Source organism: Bombina bombina, chromosome 1 (assembly GCF_027579735.1).
Source record: "Bombina bombina isolate aBomBom1 chromosome 1, aBomBom1.pri, whole genome shotgun sequence".
Lineage (NCBI taxonomy): Eukaryota > Metazoa > Chordata > Amphibia > Anura > Bombinatoridae > Bombina > Bombina bombina.
Window position 1 is genome coordinate 483,671,409 of NC_069499.1, and position 21,570 is coordinate 483,692,978.

General features: G+C 42.0%; 1 protein-coding gene across 2 annotated transcripts in view; it reads left to right on the forward strand.

Annotated features, from left to right (window-relative positions):
- ITPRID2 (ITPR interacting domain containing 2) overlaps positions 1–21,570 on the forward strand; it is a 229,220-nt gene that overhangs the window by 200,007 nt on the left and 7,643 nt on the right. For both annotated transcript variants that reach the window (XM_053698523.1, XM_053698524.1), the window contains one exon: positions 19,941–21,149. In XM_053698523.1, coding sequence (XP_053554498.1) covers positions 19,941–21,149 — 1,209 coding nt within the window. The remainder of the gene's footprint in view (positions 1–19,940; positions 21,150–21,570) is intronic.

Genomic DNA, 21,570 nt, shown 5'->3' on the forward strand with positions numbered 1-21,570 from the left:
TTCTCTTTTATTTATATATATATATATATATACTGAAAGTTCAACTGCCGGCATAACATATATATATTCTGTCGGGCTCACAGTGTTTGTTTGGTTGCCTTTTCCTGTACATACGCTATCAGTGTAGCAGTAATTTTTCCTCGCCAAAGACATTATGGAGGACTCTCTGTTAGAGCCTACCCAGGAAGATAATTGCTCTACTCCATTATTTGTCTCAAATAAATGCATGTTATGCAAATTGAATACTGTGTCCTGTGCATCTCAGCTATGTAGTACATGCTTTACATCTGTTCTGCAGTGCAATTCAGGGGCCCTGGTATACAAATGTACACGGTATCCCCGCTGCCTCATTCTACCCTTGGACGTCCTGCGGACTCAGTCCTCAGTGTGCCAAAATATGCCTGTGTTAGAACCCCTATCGATGACTCCTAGTTTGGCACATGCTGTTCTCTGCGACCCCGTGGCTTAAACTCAATCCCCTTTTCCTCATGATTTTGCAGCCTAGTTACAATCTGGTTCCGGCTTCCCTAAGTGCTATGCCAGTTACAGGTAAAAGGAAGAGGAAAGTTAAACGCTGTTCCTCTGATTCTAGAACCAGCAGTTCAATTAGCTATATGCAACTTTCTGAGGTTGACGATTCCTCTGCTATTTCAGAGGGAAAAGTTTCATCCTCTAACTCCTCTTGAGCTTCCGAAAGGGATTCTGAGGATATTAATTTTAGATTTAAAATTGAACACCTAAGATATTTACTTAAAGAGGTTTTGAGTACTCTAGGAGTACCTGGGTCTAAGTCCTCAGTAAACAAACAGGTGCATACATTGAATATGGTGTTTAAACCTAAGTTGAAAACCTCTGAAGTAGTCCCAGCACCTTCATTGGTGGCAGACATTATATCTAAGGAGTTGGAAAAACCTGGTGTCCCTTTTTCTTCTCCAAGCTTAAAGGGACACTGAACCCAAATTCTTTCTTTCGTGATTCAGATAGAGCATGACATTTTAATCCACTTTCTAATTTACTACTATAATAAATTTTTCTTTGTTCTCTTGCTATCTTTATTTTAAAAGCAGCAATGTAAATCTTAAGAGCCAGCCCATTTTAGGTTCAGCACCATGGATAGCACTTGCTTATTGGAGGCTGACATTTACCCACCAATAAGCAAGCATAACCCAGGTTCTCAACCAAAAATGGGCCGGCTCCTATGCATCACATTCCTGCTTTTTAAATAAAGATAGCAAGAGAACAAAGAAAAATTCATAATAGGAGTAAATTAGAAAGTTGCTTAAAATTGCATGCTCTATCGGAATCACTAAAGAAAAAATTGTGTTTAGTGTCCCTTTAAAAGAATATTTCCTATCCCGGATAGCCATTTTCAATTTTGGAATATTGTCCCTAACGTATACAGTGCCATTTCCACTCTGGCTAAATGCACTACCATTCCTCTGGAAGATAATGCATCTTTTTTTAAAGAGCATATGGATAGGAAATTAGAGGGATATGTGAGAAAATACTTTCTTCAGGGAGGCTTGTTTTTCCAATCTGCTGTGGGTATTGCGACTGTGGCCGGGGGGCTCTCACCTTTTGGTGTGACGCTTTGCCTGAACTGATTTCAGTAGAATGTCCTTTGGAGGCTATCCAAGACCGCATTCAGGCTCTAAAAACTGATAATTCCTTAATTTGTGATGCCATTGTTCAAATCATCCATCTCAATGCCAAGAACTCTGGATTCACTGTGCTAGCTAGAAGGGCTCTCTGACTGAAGTCTTGGTCAGCAGACATGGTTTCCAAGTCTAGATTACTATCTTTGGCCTTTGATGCAAAGTCCTTATTTGGGCTGGGCCTAGATTCCATCATTTCTACGGTCACTAGTGGAAAGGTTACCTTTCTACCCCAGGATAAGAAAGCTAGATCTAAGTGGGATGTTTCGCTTCTTTCATTTGAAGAAGACACAGACGAACGCTTACACAACCAATTCTAAAGCCAAACCCGGTGTGGAACGAGAACAAACAGCACAAGAAATTGACCCCAGACACCAAGTCAGCATGAAGGAAGGGGTGGCCCCTGAGCTGGGCTCAGGTCAAGAAAGGGGGCAGATTATCTCTGTTTCAGGAAGTTTGGGCTCACTCCTTTCAGGAAATCATATCTCATGGGTATAAAATAGGTTTCTTCTGTTATGTGTGATCAGTCCACGGGTCATCATTACTTCTGGGATATTATCTGCTCCCCTACAGGAAGTGCAAGAGGATTCACCCAGCAGAGTTGCTATATAGCTCCTCCCCTCTACGTCACCCCCAGTCATTCTCTTGCACCCAAAGACTAGATAGGAGGTGTGAGAGGACTATGGTGATTATACTTAGTTTTTAGAACTTCAATCAAAAGTTTGTTATTTTACAATAGCACCGGAGCGTGTTATTACCTCTCTGGCAGAGTTTGAAGAAGAATCTACCAGAGTTTTTCTTATGATTTTAACCGGAGTAGTTAAGATCATATTGCTGTTTCTCGGCCATCTGAGGGAGGTAAAAACTTCAGATCAGGGGACAGCGGGCAGTTGAATCTGCATTGAGGTATGTAGCAGTTTTTATTTTCTGAATGGAATTGATGAAAAAATCCTGCCATACCGTTATAATGAACATGTATGTATACTCTACACTTTAGTATTCTGGGGATGGTATTTCACCGGAATTACTCTGTAAAAGTACATTAAACCTTTTAATAGGTATTTTTCATGTTAAACTTTTTTGCTGGAATGTAGAATCGTTTGCATTAATGAGGTACTGAGTGAATAAATATTTGGGCATTATTTTTCCACTTGGCAGTTTGCTTGTTTTAATTATGACAGTTTCGTTTCTCTCTCACTGCTGTGTGTGAGAGGGAGGGGCCGTTTTTGGCGCTCTTTGCTACGCATCAAAAATTTCCAGTCAGTTACTCTTGTATTTTCTGCATGATCCGGTTCATCTCTAACAGAACTCAGGGGTCTTCAAACTTCTTTGAAGGGAGGTAGATTCTCTCAGCAAAGCTGTGAGACTTATATAGTGACTGTGATTTAAAACGTTGCTCTGTAATTTTTATGTTTAAAATTTAATTAGTGTTATTTTACTAATGGGAACAAACCTTTGCTAAAAAGTTGTGTTGTTTTTAAAGAGTGATGATATAATTGTTTTTCAGTTCATTATTTCAACTGTCATTTAATCGTTTAGTGCTTCTTGAGGCACAGTACGTTTTTGTTAAATAAGATTGTAACCGAGTTGCATGTTTATTGCTAGTGTGTTAAACATGTCTGATTCAGAGGAAGATACCTGTGTCATTTGTTCCAATGCCAAGGTGGAGCCCAATAGAAATTTATGTACTAACTGTATTGATGCTACTTTAAATAAAAGCCAATCTGTACAAATTGAACAAATTTCACCAGACAGCGAGGGGAGAGTTATGCCGACTAACTCGCCTCACGTGTCAGTACCTGCATCTCCCGCCCGGGAGGTGCGTGATATTATGGCGCCTAGTACATCTGGGCAGCCATTACAGATAACATTACAAGATATGGCTACTGTTATGACTGAAGTTTTGGCTAAATTACCAGAACTAAGAGGCAAGCGTGATCACTCTGGGGTGAGAACAGAGTGCGCTGATAATTCTAGGGCCATGTCTGATACTGCGTCACAGCTTGCAGAGCATGAGGACGGAGAGCTTCATTCTGTAGGTGACGGTTCTGATCCAAGCAGATTGGATTCAGATATTTCAAATTTTAAATTTAAATTGGAAAACCTCCGTGTATTACTAGGGGAGGTCTTAGCGGCTCTTAACGATTGTAACACTGTTGCAATACCAGAGAAAATGTGTAGGTTGGATAAATACTTTGCGGTACCGGCGAGTACTGACGTTTTTCCTATACCTAAGAGATTAACTGAAATTGTTACTAAGGAGTGGGATAGACCCGGTGTGCCGTTCTCACCCCCTCCAATATTTAGAAAGATGTTTCCAATAGACGCCACCACACGGGACTTATGGCAAACGGTCCCTAAGGTGGAGGGAGCAGTTTCTACTTTAGCTAAGCGTACCACTATCCCGGTGGAGGATAGCTGTGCTTTTTCAGATCCTATGGATAAAAAATTAGAGGGTTACCTTAAGAAAATGTTTGTTCAACAAGGTTTTATATTGCAACCCCTTGCATGCATCGCGCCGATTACGGCTGCGGCAGCATTTTGGATTGAGTCTCTGGAAGAGAACCTTAGTTCAGCTACGCTGGACGACATTACGGACAGGCTTAGAGTCCTTAAACTAGCTAATTCATTCATTTCGGAGGCCGTAGTACATTTAACCAAACTTACGGCTAAGAATTCAGGATTCGCCATTCAGGCACGTAGGGCGCTGTGGCTAAAATCCTGGTCGGCTGATGTAACTTCTAAGTCCAAATTACTTAATATACCTTTCAAGGGGCAAACTTTATTTGGGCCCGGTTTGAAAGAAATTATTGCTGACATTACAGGAGGTAAGGGCCACGCTCTACCTCAAGACAAAGCCAAAGCTAAGGCTAGACAGTCTAATTTTCGTCCCTTTCGGAATTTCAAAACAGGAACAGCATCAACTTCCACTGCACCAAAACAGGAAGGAGCTGTTGCTCGTTACAGACAAGGCTGGAAACCTAACCAGTCCTGGAATAAGGGCAAGCAGGCCAGGAAACCTGCTGCTGCCCCTAAGACAGCATGAACCGAGGGCCCCCGATCCGGGACCGGATCTAGTGGGGGGCAGACTCTCTCTCTTCGCCCAGGCTTGGGCAAGAGATGTCCAGGATCCCTGGGCGCTAGAGATCATATCTCAGGGATACCTTCTAGACTTCAAATTCTCTCCCCCAAGAGGGAGATTTCATCTGTCAAGGTTGTCAACAAACCAAATAAAGAAAGACGCGTTTCTACGCTGTGTACAAGATCTATTATTAATGGGAGTGATCCATCCGGTTCCGCGGTCGGAACAAGGACAAGGGTTTTACTCAAACCTGTTTGTGGTTCCCAAAAAAGAGGGAACTTTCAGGCCAATCTTGGATTTAAAGATCCTAAACAAATTCCTAAGAGTTCCATCGTTCAAAATGGAAACTATTCGGACAATCTTACCCATGATCCAAGAGGGTCAGTACATGACCACAGTGGATTTAAAGGATGCTTACCTTCACATACCGATTCACAAAGATCATTACCGGTATCTAAGGTTTGCCTTCTTAGACAGGCATTACCAGTTTGTAGCCCTTCCATTCGGATTGGCTACGGCTCCAAGAATCTTCACAAAGGTTCTGGGTGCCCTTCTGGCGGTACTAAGACCGCGAGGAATTTCGGTAGCTCCGTACCTAGACGACATTCTGATACAAGCTTCAAGCTTTCAAACTGCCAAGTCTCATACAGAGTTAGTTCTGGCATTTCTAAGGTCGCATGGATGGAAAGTGAACGAAAAGAAGAGTTCTCTCTTTCCTCTCACAAGAGTTCCATTCTTGGGGACTCTTATAGATTCTGTAGAAATGAAGATTTATCTGACAGAAGACAGATTAACAAAGCTTCTAAATGCATGCCGTGTCCTTCATTCCATTCAACTCCCGTCAGTAGCTCAATGCATGGAGGTGATCGGCTTAATGGTAGCAGCAATGGACATAGTACCCTTTGCACGCCTACATCTCAGACCGCTGCAATTGTGCATGCTGAGTCAGTGGAATGGGGATTACTCAGATTTGTCCCCCACTCTGAATCTGGATCAAGAGACCAGAAACTCTCTTCTATGGTGGCTTTCTCGGCCACATCTGTCCAGGGGGATGCCATTCAGCAGGCCGGACTGGACAATTGTAACAACAGACGCCAGCCTACTAGGTTGGGGCGCTGTCTGGAATTCTCTGAAGGCTCAGGGACAATGGAGTCAGGAGGAAAGTCTCCTGCCAATAAACATTCTGGAATTGAGAGCAGTTCTCAATGCCCTTCTAGCTTGGCCCCAGTTAAAAACTCGGGGGTTCATCAGGTTTCAGTCGGACAACATCACGACTGTAGCTTACATCAACCATCAGGGAGGGACAAGAAGCTCCCTAGCAATGATGGAAGTATCAAAGATATTTCGCTGGGCAGAGTCTCACTCTTGCCACCTGTCAGCAATCCACATCCCGGGAGTGGAGAACTGGGAGGCGGATTTCTTGAGTCGCCAGACTTTTCATCCGGGGGAGTGGGAACTTCATCCGGAGGTCTTTGCCCAAATACTTCGACGTTGGGGCAAACCAGATATAGATCTCATGGCGTCTCGCCAGAACGCCAAACTTCCTCGCTACGGATCCAGATCCAGGGATCCGGGAGCGGTTCTGATAGATGCTTTGACAGCACCTTGGAACTTCAGGATGGCTTATGTGTTTCCACCCTTCCCGCTGCTTCCTCGATTGATTGCCAAAATCAAACAGGAGAGAGCATCAGTGATTCTAATAGCACCTGCATGGCCACGCAGGACTTGGTATGCAGATCTAGTGGACATGTCATCCTGTCCGCCTTGGTCTCTACCTCTAAGACAGGACCTTCTGATACAGGGTCCATTCAAACATCAAAATCTAACTTCTCTGAAGCTGACTGCTTGGAAATTGAACGCTTGATTTTATCAAAACGTGGTTTTTCTGAGTCGGTTATTGATACCCTGATACAGGCTAGGAAGCCTGTTACCAGAAAGATTTACCATAAAATATGGCGTAAATACCTATACTGGTGTGAATCCAAAGATTACTCCTGGAGTAAGGTTAGGATTCCTAGGATATTGTCCTTTCTACAAGAAGGTTTAGAAAAGGGTTTATCGGCTAGCTCATTAAAGGGACAGATCTCAGCTCTGTCCATCTTGTTACACAAGCGTCTGTCAGAAAATCCAGACGTCCAGGCATTTTGTCAGGCTTTAGCTAGGATCAAGCCTGTGTTTAAAACTGTTGCTCCGCCTTGGAGTTTAAACTTAGTTCTTAACGTTTTACAGGGTGTTCCGTTCGAACCCCTTCATTCCATTGATATAAAATTGTTATCTTGGAAAGTTCTATTTTTAATGGCTATTTCCTCGGCTCGAAGAGTCTCTGAATTATCAGCCTTACATTGTGATTCTCCTTATCTGATCTTTCACTCAGACAAGGTAGTTCTGCGTACTAAACCTGGGTTCTTACCTAAGGTAGTCACTAACAGGAATATCAATCAAGAAATTGTTGTTCCATCCTTGTGTCCAAATCCTTCTTCAAAGAAGGAACGTCTTCTACACAATCTGGATGTAGTTCGTGCCCTCAAGTTCTACTTGCAGGCAACTAAGGATTTTCGACAAACGTCTTCCCTGTTTGTCGTGTACTCTGGTCAGAGGAGAGGTCATAAGGCTTCGGCTACCTCTCTCTCCTTCTGGCTTCGTAGCATAATTCGTTTAGCCTATGAGACTGCTGGACAGCAGCCTCCTGAAAGAATTACAGCTCATTCTACTAGAGCTGTGGCTTCCACTTGGGCCTTTAAGAATGAGGCCTCTGTTGAACAGATTTGCAAGGCTGCAACTTGGTCTTCGCTTCATACTTTTTCCAAATTTTACAAATTTGACACTTTTGCTTCTTCGGAGGCTATTTTTGGGAGAAAGGTTCTTCAGGCAGTGGTTCCTTCTGTATAATGAGCCTGCCTATCCCTCCCGTCATCCGTGTACTTTTGCTTTGGTATTGGTATCCCAGAAGTAATGATGACCCGTGGACTGATCACACATAACAGAAGAAAACATAATTTATGCTTACCTGATAAATTCCTTTCTTCTGTTGTGTGATCAGTCCACGGCCCGCCCTGTTTTTTAAGGCAGGTAAATATTTTTTAAATTATAATCCAGTCACCACTACACCCTTGGCTTCTCCTTTCTCGTTGGTCTTTGGTCGAATGACTGGAGGTGACGTAGAGGGGAGGAGCTATATAGCAACTCTGCTGGGTGAATCCTCTTGCACTTCCTGTAGGGGAGCAGATAATATCCCAGAAGTAATGATGACCCGTGGACTGATCACACAACAGAAGAAAGGAATTTATCAGGTAAGCATAAATTATGTTTTTCCATCTCGTCTTCCAAGGGGCAGGTTCCTCCTATCAAGTATCTTGGGGGACCCTGAAAAAAGAACAGCCTTCCTTTGCTGTGTGTTTGTGTGGGATATCTGGTATCTATAAGAGTTGTTCTAGTGCCTCAGGCACAGAGAGGAAAAGGGTTCTATTCAAACCTCTTCATCATTCCCTAAAAGGAGGGAACTTTTCGTCCTATTTTAGACCTGAAGTGCCTCAACAAATTTGTTGGATTCCATCTTGAATGAAGGTACCCTATCAGTTTCATTTTTCCTCTTGTGCAGAAGGGTCAGTTCATGACCACCATAGATCTGAAGGATGCATACCTCCCAATTCAGATTCACAGAGATAATCACCAGCATCTCTGTTTTGCTTTCCTGGACAAGCATTACCAATTTATAGCTTTCATTTTTGGCTCAGCTACGGCTCTCCTTGCTTTGGCCAGACTACAGGGGATTGTGTGACATCTTACTTCGACAGCATCTTGGTTCAAGCTCCATCTTTATATTTAGTGACATCTCACACAGAGAAGTTACTCTTGTACCTTTGAAAGCATGGCTGGAAGCTAAACCTATAAAAGAGTTCTCAACCCCAACACGATGGTGAGCTTTCTAGGGATCATCATAGCTTCTATTAGCATGCATATTTATCTCACAGACCAATGCCAAGAGAAGCTTCAAGGCTGCCGGCTGTCTTCTCCACTCTTCCGCCTTTAACGGCTCAATGCATGGAAGTGGTAGGTCCTGTTGCAGCTTCGGATATTCTTTCTGCTTGCTTTCATCTGAGACCTCTACAGTTATATATGATAAGGCAATGGACTGGAAATCATTCGGACCTGTCTCGGGTAATATCTCTGGATTCAGAGACGAGAACATTTTTGCTGGTGTCTGTTCAGGTAACCTGAGGCCCAGAGAAGATGACGCTCACGATCAACCTCCTGGAGTTGAGGGTTATCATCAATGCTCTCCTGTAATGGCTCCAGCTTCATTCTGTTCACTATATTCAATTCCAATCGGACAACATCATTACTGTGGCATATGTCAACCATCAGGGTAAACTCTCAGCTCTGTCGATGCTAGAGGTGTCTCGTATTCTTCAATGGGATGAAACATATCACTGCCGCAGCCATCCACATTTCGGGGAATGGGCTCTAAACCAGGAGGTTTTTTCGTAAGATCACCCGCAGGTGGGAGAGCCCGGAGATGGATTTGATGGATTCCCGTCTCAATGCCAAGCTACCGGCATACGTGTCCAGATAGAGTGATCTTCAAGGGGAGTTGGTGGACAATTAGAAGTTTGGCATTTCAATCTAGTGTGTATGCTGCCTTGAGTAAATAGCTTGAATCAATCCAGAGGGAATTTCAGCAATCCTGTTAGCTCCTGCGTAGCCACGCTGGACTTGGTATGCAGACCTCGTAAGAATGTTGTCTGCTCCTCCTTGGCGGCTGCTTCAGAGACTAGACCTTCTAGCTCATGGTCCGTTTTTCTACCAAAATCTAGGTTCTCTGAGGCTTACTGCATGGCGATTGAATGCATAGTTTTATCTAAGAGCGGATTCTCTGAGGAGGTAATTGAGACTTTGTTCCAGGCTCGTAAGCAGGTTACCAGAAATATTTACCATAAGGTGTGGAGGACTAATAAGTTTCTGCAAGATGATCCTAGAGAAGGGCCTGTTGACTAGTTCTCTTAAAGGTCAGATTTTTGCTCTTTCTGTTCTATTGCATTTGCCAGATGTTCAGGCTATTGCTAGAATTAGACCTGTTTTCAAACCTATTGCTCCTCAATGCCGCCTTAAAGGGACAGCACACTGTAAAATTGTTTTTATATGAATGTATTTTTAATGACTTGTTATACCAGCTGCAGAGTATAACATTTATGAGAAATTGCATTTTTCGGTTTATTTGTGTATATGAAGTAGCTGGTTTTGTGCTTTTAAACCACAGTCTATTACAATGGGTTGAGCTTCAGGTCATATCAGATCTCATTATGTTATCACTTTTATGTACACAGATTTGCTTCCTTATCTTATATTTGTCTAGAAAACTAAAGCTCAATACTTAGAGAGAACAATGGAAAATTATAATTTTATTACTTAACTATCATGCCCCCACTGAAAGTGTAATTTATTCTGCTGGCTGTGTTTACTTAGGCTATTCAATAGAATATACTCCAGTATAGAAACTTTCAGTATAGGTTGGGATACCACAGGCTAAATCAGTTATTTCAAATGCCAAAATAGGGGTAAAGGAGCTACTTGTAAACAATTTTAAACACTCCAGCAGGTAAAATGAATCATTGGGAACAATTTAAAGGGGAGAAATTTTTTGGGTGAACTGTCCCTTTAATCTAGTTCTTAGAGTTCTTCAACAGGCTTCATTTGAGCCTATGCATTCTCTTGATATTAAGTTACTAACTTGGAAAGTGTTTTTGTTAGCTATTTCCTCTGCTCGTAGAGTGTGAGTTGTCTGCCCTCCAGTGTGACTCTACTTATTTAGTGTTTTTTTTAATAAGGCTGTACTTCGGACAAAGATGTTTTTTTTTTTGTTTGTTTATTTTTTACCTTAGATTGTCTCAATTCACAATATCAATTAAGAAATTGTTGTTCCATCTTTGTCTCAAACCTCCTTCCTCTAAGGAGAGGTTGTTACATAATCTAGATGTTGTTGTTAGACCTTTAAAGTTTTATCTTTATGCTACCAAGGATTTTCCTCAATCATCTTCCGTGTTTATCCTGTATTCTTATAAGCGCAAAGGGCAGAAAGCCATAGCTGTTACCTTAGCCTTCTGACTCAGAAGCTTGATTTGCATGATGGGTCAGCAGCCTCCATCTCTGATTACGGCACATTGTACTCGTGCAGTGTCCTCTTCCTGGGCCTTCAAGAATGAGGCTTCAGTTGAACAGATATGCAAGGCTGCTACTTGGTCTTCATTGCATACTTCCACAAAATTTTACTGATTTGATGTTTTTGCCTCAGCAGAGGCTTACTTTGGGAGAAAGCTTTTTCAAGCGGTGGTGTCTAGTAATTAGGACTACCTTTTCCTCCCTACATTTTTTCATGGACTACACAGATTGGTTATTGGTTTCCCATAGGTTATAAATTGATTTCATGGACTCTCACTGCTATTAGAAAGAAAACATAATTGATGTTTACCTGATGATAAATTCTTTTCTTGAGGCATTGAGAGTCCAAGAACTCACTCTGAAATTATGTAGTGGCAGCAGTTTTATGGCACCTCTATACCCCTTTTTATCGATCTACTTTTCCTAATCCTCGGCTTGAACTACTGAGTGGGTAGCGGAAGTGGGAGGGATATTTTAATGCTCTGTATGGGGTGTTTTTGCCTCCTCCTGGTGGCCAGGTGAAGTATTTCCTAAAGGTTATGAATGGATTTAGTGGCCTCTCACTGCCAAGTAATAATTTATCAGGTAAGCATAAATTATGTCTTTGCTAAACTTTAGATTGTTTAAAATTCTCATTTTCCTGTTCCTCTCTTTTTACCGTCCTTAAAGGGACATGAAACCCTTTGAGATGAATGTTTTATTAAATATATAATTTAGTGCAAGTCTGCACAATTTTGACATTAGAATGAGTTTTATTTATATATATCTTGCATACAAGATTGTATAATCTATCTGTTATTAAATTGACATTTTAAAAATACATTTTTTTTCTGAAGCTTTTTTTTTTTTTTTTTTTTAAATATCTTAGCCATCTCAATTACCTAATTCTTTAGTCTATACCACTGTTTTCAAACCTGTCCTCAGGCCTCCCCAACAGTCCAGGTTTTCTGGATAACCTTGGATGAGAGCATGTAAAATAACATTTTCTAATAAGATGATTCCCTGTGCTCTAGTTAAGATAGCCACAAAATGTGGCCTGTTAGGGAGGCCTGTGGATAGGTTTGAAAACCAGTGGTCTAGACTAAGGTACTCCAGTTTATGAATTGGTTTGTGTGCGTTTCAGGTGTTTTATTATAATCCAAATTGATTACATATACTCTTCTACCTTGTTCTGTGACTTATAAATGTATAATCCAAAGAGGTTTATTAGATTTAGTCTGGCATAATATTCCTGTAGACATATGCTGTATTTGATCTTCTAAGTTGATTTAATTTGACATTTCTTTCTTTTAAAGAGTTTCCATTGGGGAAAGAGAATTAAAAGCTGCATTTATTTGCTAAAATATGTTTAGTCCACGGAATCATCAATTACTAGTGGGAATATCACTCCTGGCCAGCAGGAGGAGGCAAAGAGCACCACAGCAAAGCTGCTATATATGTCACTTCCCTTACCCATAACCCCCAGTCATTCTCTTTGCCTCTGTTCATGGAGGAGGTGAAGTTTTTGGTGCCGAAGAAAATTGAACTTCAAGATTTTTTTTTATTTTAAAGCAGAGTAGGTTTGCTCTGATCTTTCCTGGGGTCTAGCCGTAGCCCACGTCAGTCTCTTCAGTAGGGTAGTGGTGGCTTTTAAGCATTTGGGAACTTGTGGGGTATATTCCGCACTGTGCTTTCCCAAATCCGTTTTGCTGCCCTAATTTGAAAGCCTAAGTAAGCTTACTTAGTCTTTTCCATTTCCACAGGTCTGTGAGGCAAGGTACCCTCTCAAACCAGGTGAGCTGTCCTGCTGCCTAACAGATGAACATTAAGGTGCCATTAATAATAATCTTATTTTTTAGGGAAAATCTGGCACTTATACAGCTTTAAGGCTGCATGGGGATGTTATTTGCATATTAACTCTATATAGGGTTAATTCAGAGGCAGTTATGCAGGCACTCTAGACGAGAGGAGTTCTTTTTTATTGGGACTCAGTTTTATGTGTTTTTTCTTCGGTTTAGCTCTTGGCTAAGACTGTTTTGTGTTTGGTTTTTCTATTACACAGCTTTGCCTGTTGAGGAGGTAGTTCCGGTTTAGGAGGCGGTATATTATGGCGCGTTTTTCTCACTCCCTGTGAGTCCGGAGTTGAGATGTGCGTGTTGTTATAACGGCTCTGCTAACAAGGAGCCTCTTTCTTTTTGCTGTCGCTCTCTAGTCCTTTGATGTGAAGGAAAGCACAGTTTAAAGTCTGATTGTCTCATTTTGATTTTGACTGCTGCAGCAGGACAAGTAGGCACTTCAGCAATATAGCTGAGGTGTAGATGGTTGCCTGAGGTTGATTGTTGCTTCATTCAGTTTTTGCTTTTTATTATTTAAAGGTGCAGTAACGGTTTAAAATAAGTACATTTTATATTTTTATTTTAAAAAAAAAAGTGAATGTGTTTGCTGTTTTTTCCTTTTATTTATCTTGTGGGTAAAGATGAATCAGGAGGCTTTGCAGAATGTTACTTGTAGCCTTTGTTTTGACGCCCAGGTGGAACCTCCAGTTCCTTTTTGTTCATGTATTGAAAGAACATTGTTACAGAGATAAACGTTTTGATCATGAGCCATCATTAGCTAAGGCAGATGCTGTTCATGTGTAGATCCTGTATTGGATAAGCTGCTTTCTCCTCAAGCGTCCCAATCTTTGTTGTCTACTCATGCAGTGCCCTGCTTTTCCTCGCACACTCCGGTAGGAGTTTCTTTGCAAGACATTGCTGCCCAGGTATCCTCGGCGGTATCTGAGGCGCTGTCTGCTTTTCCCATGCTGCAGGGAAAGTGCAAGAGGAAGTTTAAAGAGTCATCGAGTAAGGTTTCTGATCCAGTTGGGGCTATTAATAGTGTTCTCACAAGTCTGAGGAGGAGGACACTTTGGTAGCATAAGAGGGTGAAATCTCAGATTGTGACAGTTTAATCCCTTCTTCTGATGCTGAAGTTGTATCCTTCAGATTTAAGCTGGAACACCTCTTTCTGTTACTTAAGGAGGTTTTGGCTACCTTGGACAACTCCAATATGTCTGTCGTAGTCAACCCTAAGAAGTCTAGTAGGCTAAAGAAGTACTTTGGTGTTCCCTCCGCGATGGAGGTATTTCCTGTACCTGACCGTGCTACTGAGATAATTGCACGGGAGAGTGGGAGAGACCTGGAATTCATTTTTCTCCTTCTCCAATTTTTAGGATAATGTTTCCTATTGCTGACTCCATTAAAGAGTCGTGGCAGACGGTCCCTAAGGTGGAAGGGACGATCTCCACCTTGGTTAAGAGGACTACTATTCTCATAGAGGATAGTTGTTCTTTTAAGGATCCAATGGACAAGAAGTTGGAGGCATTGAATAAGAAAATGTATATTCACCAGGGTCTCCAATAGCAGCCTGCAGTGTGTATTGCCACTGTCACTAGTGCAGCAGCCTACTGGTTTGATGCCTTGTCTGATTCTATTCAGACAGATACTCCTTTTCAGGTGATCTGGGACAGGATTAAGGCTCATAAATTAGCCAATTCCTTTATGATGGATGCTTCCTTACAGGTGATTAAGCTGGGAGCTAAGATTTCTGGTTTTGCGGTTATCGCCCGCAGAGCCTTATGGTTGAAGTCCTGGTCTGCAGATGTTTCATCTTAGTCTAATCTTTTAGCGATCCCTTACAAGGGTAAGACCTTGTTTGGTCCTGGCTTGACTGAATTAATTTCAGATATCACAGGAGGGAAGAGATCTTTTTTTTTTTTCCCTCAGGATAAAAAGAATAAGCAGAAAGTCAGAAAACCCTCCTTTTCCTCCTCCAAGCAAGAACAATCTAGTCTTCCTGGAAGCCTAGTCAGTCTTGGAATAAGGGAAAGCAGTCTAATAAGCCTACAGCTGACTCCAAGTCAGCATGAAGGTTTGGCCCCCAAACCGGGAGCAGACTCTTTTCGTTCAAAGCCTGGATGTGAGATGTTCAGGACTCCTGGGCGGTGGATATCGTATCCCAGGTGTACAAAATAGAATTCAAGACTTTCCCTCCCAGAGGCAGGCTTTTTCTCTCAAGATTATCTGTAGACCAGATAAAGAGAGAGGCGTTCTTAAATTGTGTCAAGGATCTTTCTGCCCAGTGAATCATAGTCCCTTTTCCTACGCAGGAACGTGGTCTGGGATTTTACTTGAATCTGTTCTTAGTTCCCAAAAAAGAGGGAACGTTCAGACCAAATGACTTGAAATGTCTAACAAGTTCCTCAGAGTACCATCCTTCATTCTCCCTTTGGTCCAAGAGGGTCAGTTCATGACAACCATAAACCTAATGGATGCGTACCTTCATGTTCCCATTCACTGGGATCTTCACCTTCTTGGACAATCACTTTCAGTTTGTGGCTCTTCCATTCGGCCTTGCCACAGCTCCCAGAATTTTTCAAAGGTTCTGGGGGCTCTAATGACAGTGATCCGGTCTCGGGGCATTGCAGTGGCACCATATCTGGACGACATTGTGGTTCAGGCGCCGTCTTTTCAACAAGCAAAATCTCATACGGAGATCTTGTTGTCTTTTCTTCACTCCCACGGATGGAAGGTGAATCTGGGAAAAAGTTCTCTGATTTCAGCTACAATAGTAGTTTTCTTGGGAACTATAATAGACTCCCTAACAATGAATATATTTCTGACAGAGGTCAGAAAGACAAAGATCTTCGACTTGTGTTTTGCCCTTTAGTCCTTTCCTCGGCTGTCAGTGGCTCAATGTATGGAGGTAATTGGTCTGATGGTAGCTTCCATGGACATCATCCCGTTCGCTCGGTCCAATCTCAGACCTCTGCAGTTGTGCATGCTAAGACAATGGAACGGGGACTATGCGGATCTGTCTCAGAGACTAGTTTTGGGTCAGGTGACAAGAGACTCTTCTGTGGTAGTTGTCTCAGGAACACCTTTACGAGGGAACTTGCTTTCGCAGGCCTTCTTGGGTGATTTACCACGGATGCCAGTCTGATGGGTTGGGGAGCAGTCTGGGCTCTTTGAAGGTTCAGGGTCTATGGAGTCGGGAGGAGTCGGATCTCCCCATAAACATTGTAGAGCTGAGAGCTATCTTCAATGCTCTGCTGGCCTGGTCTCAGTTAGCCTTAGCCCGGTTTATCAGGTTCCAGTCAGACTCATTACATCAATGGCGTACATCAAACACCGGGGGGAACTCAGAGTTTCTTGGCCATGTCAGAGGTGGCCAGAATTATTCAGTGGGCGGAAACCCACAACTGCTGTCTATCTGTGATCCACATTCCAGGAGTGGACAATTGGGAAACAGATTTTCTGAGCAGACAGACCTTTCAACCCGGGGAGTGGGAACTCCATCCGGAGGTGTTTTCCAGTTTGATCCTCAAATGGGGGCAGCCAGAGCTGGATCTCATGGCTTCTCGGCAGAATACCAAGCTTCCGAGGTACAGTTCGAGGTCAAGGGATCCTCAGGCTGTCCTGATAGATGCTCTGGCGGTCCCTTGGATTTTCAGTCTAGCATACCTGTTTCCTCCGTTCACTCTCCTTCCAAGAGTCATTGCTCGGATCAAACAGGAGAGGATGTCAGTGATTCTCATAGCACCAACGTGGTCTCGCAGGATCTGGTATGCAGACCTAGTGGAAATGTCATCTCTTCCACCTTGGAGACAACCTCTCAGGAAGGACCTTCTAATTCAGGGTCCTTTCCTTCATCAAAATCTTGGTTCCCTGAAGCTGACTGCTTGGAGATTGAACGCTTAATTTTTAAGCCTGTGACAAGGAAGATTTACCATAAGATATGGCGTAAATATCTGTATTGGTGTGAATCTAGAGGCTACTCTTGGAGTAGAGTCAGGATTCATAGGATTTTGTCCTTTCTCCAGCAGGGTCTGGAGAAGGGTTTCTCAGCTAGTACTCTGGAAGGTAAGATTTCTGCGTTATCTATTTTGTTGTATAAGCTTTTGGCGGATGCGCCAGATGTGCAATCTTTTTGTCAGGCTTTGGTCAGAATCAGGCCTGTGTTTAAACCTGTTTTCTCCAACATAGGTGTGTCCGGTCCACGGCGTCATCCTTACTTGTGGGATATTCTCTTCCCCAACAGGAAATGGCAAAGAGCCCAGCAAAGCTGGTCACATGATCCCTCCTAGGCTCCGCCTTCCCCAGTCATTCTCTTTGCCGTTGTACAGGCAACATCTCCACGGAGATGGCTTAGAGTTTTTTAGTGTTCAGATTCTGTTATTGATACTCTTGTTCAGGCCAGAAAGCCTGTAACTAGAAAAATTTACCACAAAATATGGAAAAAATATATCTGTTGGTGTGAATCTAAAGGATTCCCTTGGGACAAGGTTAAAATTCCTAAGATTCTATCCTTTCTTCAAGAAGGATTGGAGAAAGGATTATCTGCAAGTTCCTTGAAGGGACAGATTTCTGCCTTGTCTGTGTTACTTCACAAAAAGCTGGCAGCTGTGCCAGATGTTCAAGCCTTTGTTCAGGCTCTGGTTAGAATCAAGCCTGTTTACAAACCTTTGACTCCTCCTTGGAGTCTCAATTTAGTTCTTTCAGTTCTTCAGGGGGTTCCGTTTGAACCCTTACATTCCGTTGATATTAAGTTATTATCTTGGAAAGTTTTGTTTTTGGTTGCAATTTCTTCTGCTAGAAGAGTTTCAGAATTATCTGCTCTGCAGTGTTCTCCTCCTTATCTGGTGTTCCATGCAGATAAGGTGGTTTTACGTACTAAACCTGGTTTTCTTCCGAAAGTTGTTTCTAACAAAAACATTAACCAGGAGATAGTCGTGCCTTCTTTGTGTCCGAATCCAGTTTCAAAGAAGGAACGTTTGTTGCACAATTTGGATGTTGTTCGCGCTCTGAAATTCTATTTGGATGCTACAAAGGATTTTAGACAAACATCTTCCTTGTTTGTTGTTTATTCTGGTAAAAGGAGAGGTCAAAAAGCAACTTCTACCTCTCTCTCTTTTTGGATTAAAAGCATCATCAGATTGGCTTATGAGACTGCCGGACGGCAGCCTCCTGAAAGAATCACAGCTCATTCCACTAGGGCTGTGGCTTCCACATGGGCCTTCAAGAACGAGGCTTCTGTTGATCAGATATGTAAGGCAGCGACTTGGTCTTCACTGCACACTTTTACCAAATTTTACAAGTTTGATACTTTTGCTTCTTCTGAGGCTATTTTTGGGAGAAAGGTTTTGCAAGCCGTGGTGCCTTCCATTTAGGTGACCTGATTTGCTCCCTCCCTTCATCCGTGTCCTAAAGCTTTGGTATTGGTTCCCACAAGTAAGGATGACGCCGTGGACCGGACACACCTATGTTGGAGAAAACAGAATTTATGTTTACCTGATAAATTACTTTCTCCAACGGTGTGTCCGGTCCACGGCCCGCCCTGGTTTTTTAATCAGGTCTGATAATTTATTTTCTTTAACTACAGTCACCACGGTATCATATGGTTTCTCCTATGCAAATATTCCTCCTTTACGTCGGTCGAATGACTGGGGAAGGCGGAGCCTAGGAGGGATCATGTGACCAGCTTTGCTGGGCTCTTTGCCATTTCCTGTTGGGGAAGAGAATATCCCACAAGTAAGGATGACGCCGTGGACCGGACACACCGTTGGAGAAAGTAATTTATCAGGTAAACATAAATTCTGTTTCTCCTCCCTGGAGTCTTAACCTTGTTCATAAGGTTTTACAGCGGGCTCCGTTTGAGCCTATGCATTCCTTAGATATTAAGTTTTGTTTCTTGTTGCTATTTCTTCTGCTCGAAGAGTTTTAGAACTCTCATTTCTGCAGTATGATTCTCCTTATCTTATTTTTCATTCTGATAAGGTGGTTCTGCGTACTAGATTAGGTTACTTGCCTTAGGTTGTTTCGAACAGGATTATTAATCAGGCGATCGTTGTCCCTTCCTTGTGTCCTAATCCTTCTTCTCATAAGGAGCGTTTGTTGCACAACCTAGATGTTGTGCATGCGTTGAAATTCTATCTACAAGCGACTAAGGACTTTCGTCAGTCTTCTGCTTTGTTTATTTGTTTTTCTGGGAAACGCAAGGGTCAGAAGACTATGGCTGCTACTTTCTTTTTGGTTGAACAGTATTTTTTGTTCGGCCTATGAGACTGCTGGATTGCAACCTCCTGAGAGAATCGCAGCTCATTCCTCGAGGGCTGTTTCTTCTTCCTGGGCTATCAAAAATGAGGCTTCTGTGGAGCAGATTTGCAAGGCTGCAACTTGGTCTTCTTTGCATACTTTTTCCAAATTCTTTTGGGAGAAAGGTTCTTCAAGCAGTGGTGCCTTCTGTTTAGGTTACCTGTCTTGTCCCTCCCTTATCTGTGTCCTCTAGCTTGGGTATTGGTTCCCACTAGTAATTGATGATTCCGTGGACTCACCATATCGTAGGAAAGAAAACATAATTTATACTTGCCTGATAAATGTATTTTTTTCCGGATATGGTGAGGCAACGGCCCAGCCTTTATTTTAAGACCGTTATTTTTAACTAACCTTAGACATCTTTGTGTTATCTTCTTTTTCCATTTCCCTTCGGCTGAATGACTGGGGGTTATGGGTAAGGGAAGTGACCTATATAGCAGCTTTGCCTCCTCCTGCTGGCCAGGAGTGATATTCCCACTAGTAATTGATGATTCTGTTGACTCACCATATTCGGAAAGGTAAGTATAAATTATGTTTTTACACAAAATGTTTAATGATTTTTTTAGCCTGATGCAATGCTAATGTGTTTTTGCTTTTTTTCTTCCGTTTTTGAATTATATCTTGCATTTGGACTGAACACAAAAAAAACTAAAAATAAAAAAATTGAAGGATGGATTATATGAAGAGTTAATTTCCTCATTAGTCGTCATGTTCTAAAGGAGTGTTATTTCCAATCTTTCAACACTCCGGGTTGCATGCAACTATGTCTCATAGTCAACAATTCATTCTAAAAAGCTTTAGGATTCTTTAGGTACATTGCATTGAGAAAGTTGTTTTTAAAGCTGTGTTTATATTTTGGAAAGTTTTTAGCTTTTATTTAAAGTAATGTTTTGCATATGTCTGCATTGTAATGTGATATTTCATTTCTCATTACAGGTTCATGAGCCCCTACAGACCATGGGAAGTAGTGCGGATAGTTGCGATAGTGAAACAACTGTAACTTCTGTTTGTGACGATCTAAAGACTCCATTAGCAACGGATCCGCCAGAACCTATAGACTTTGAAATTGATGAGTTTTTAACCCCCATTGACTTAAATGAAAGTAAAGTATTTTTTGGCACAAACCAAGAAATAAGTAAAGAAAACGTTATATCGGAAAATCAAATGGGTATCTATGAAGATTGTAAGACACAAGAGGAACTTAACTCTAGTGCTGAAATTAATCAAGATAACAGTGAAGAAGAACTGCAGCACCAATGTACAGTTGAGAGTGAGCTTGAGACGGGCAGTGAATATGAACTGGTTCCTTACATGACGCATCATATATCTGAATCGGTGGATTGCTTCTCAGACTATGATGATGGTTTTCATCAGTTGGGAAAGGCTGAAACTGGTTCTCTGGAACGTGTAAATGTTGCATTACAGAGAGCTCAAATGAAGATGATCAGTTCTGAAACAAGCGGATCTAAAAGAGGGCGCAGCTTGGTTAAGTCCAAGGACTTGTTGAAACGGAGACATAAGTTGTCAGACTCAGGCTATCCTTTGAGAAGGACACAGTCATTACCTTCTGAAATGCTTAGTCCAGTGAGGGTAGTCTCTAAAGTGAACATCGTTTTATCTTCGGGAAAAGCTACAGTGTGTAGCCCACCAACATTTTCCTACAAATACTCTCCAGAGGAGCAAGAATGCATGGAACCATTGGACGAAGAAGCGAACACTAACTACAAATCTACACTGCCCATCTCTAAGAAATCTGAATACAAAGAAAACTACAAAACTTGTCCTAACAGGATAACCGATGATACTAATCCTGTTGGGTCACAATCTAGCTCTATGCAGACAACGTCACAAAGATCACATTCATCTTGTTCTCTGCACTCTCTTCAGTCTGACTGGCATGAAAGGCCGTTATGTGAATATGCCAGGACATGGAGCACACACAGTGTTCCTTGCTTTTCTGGGGCCTCGTGTGGTGCTCTGGTCTCACCATATGGTTGTCCACTGGCCCAGAGATTATCATGTGGATCTCTTAATAGATCATACTCTGGATATAGTCTACCAGCTATGTCAGCCCCTTCTACTACTGAAATGCAACTGCGCAGAGTCCTGCACGATATCCGAAACTCACTACAAAACCTTTCACAGGTAATGGAACATTATTGCTTTTTTGCTGAATATAAAGTACTTAAAACAACACGGGAACTGAGAAATGTGTATGCAAGATTACACAATGCATTCAAGGCATTTGTAAACATTGCTGTGTGAAAAAGGAAGTCAGTGGAAAATCTGTGTACTCGTACTAAAAACAAGTAGTTTTAGATACCGTAGAGAAAGGTATTATATATTGTTTTATAAGTGTATATTCTAATTTTGAATGGCAATACAAACTGATTATTCTGTTTGAGAGATATATATTTATTTATTTTAATTTTTTCTTCAAAAAGCTCAGTTGCAACTAAATAAGTGTGAGCTTTGCTTTGAGACATGGCTCCGCTCAGAGCGCCCCAAGGTATTCTAAGGATTGTGCAATTATTAACCCCTTAATTTTCTTACCCTTAATGACAAT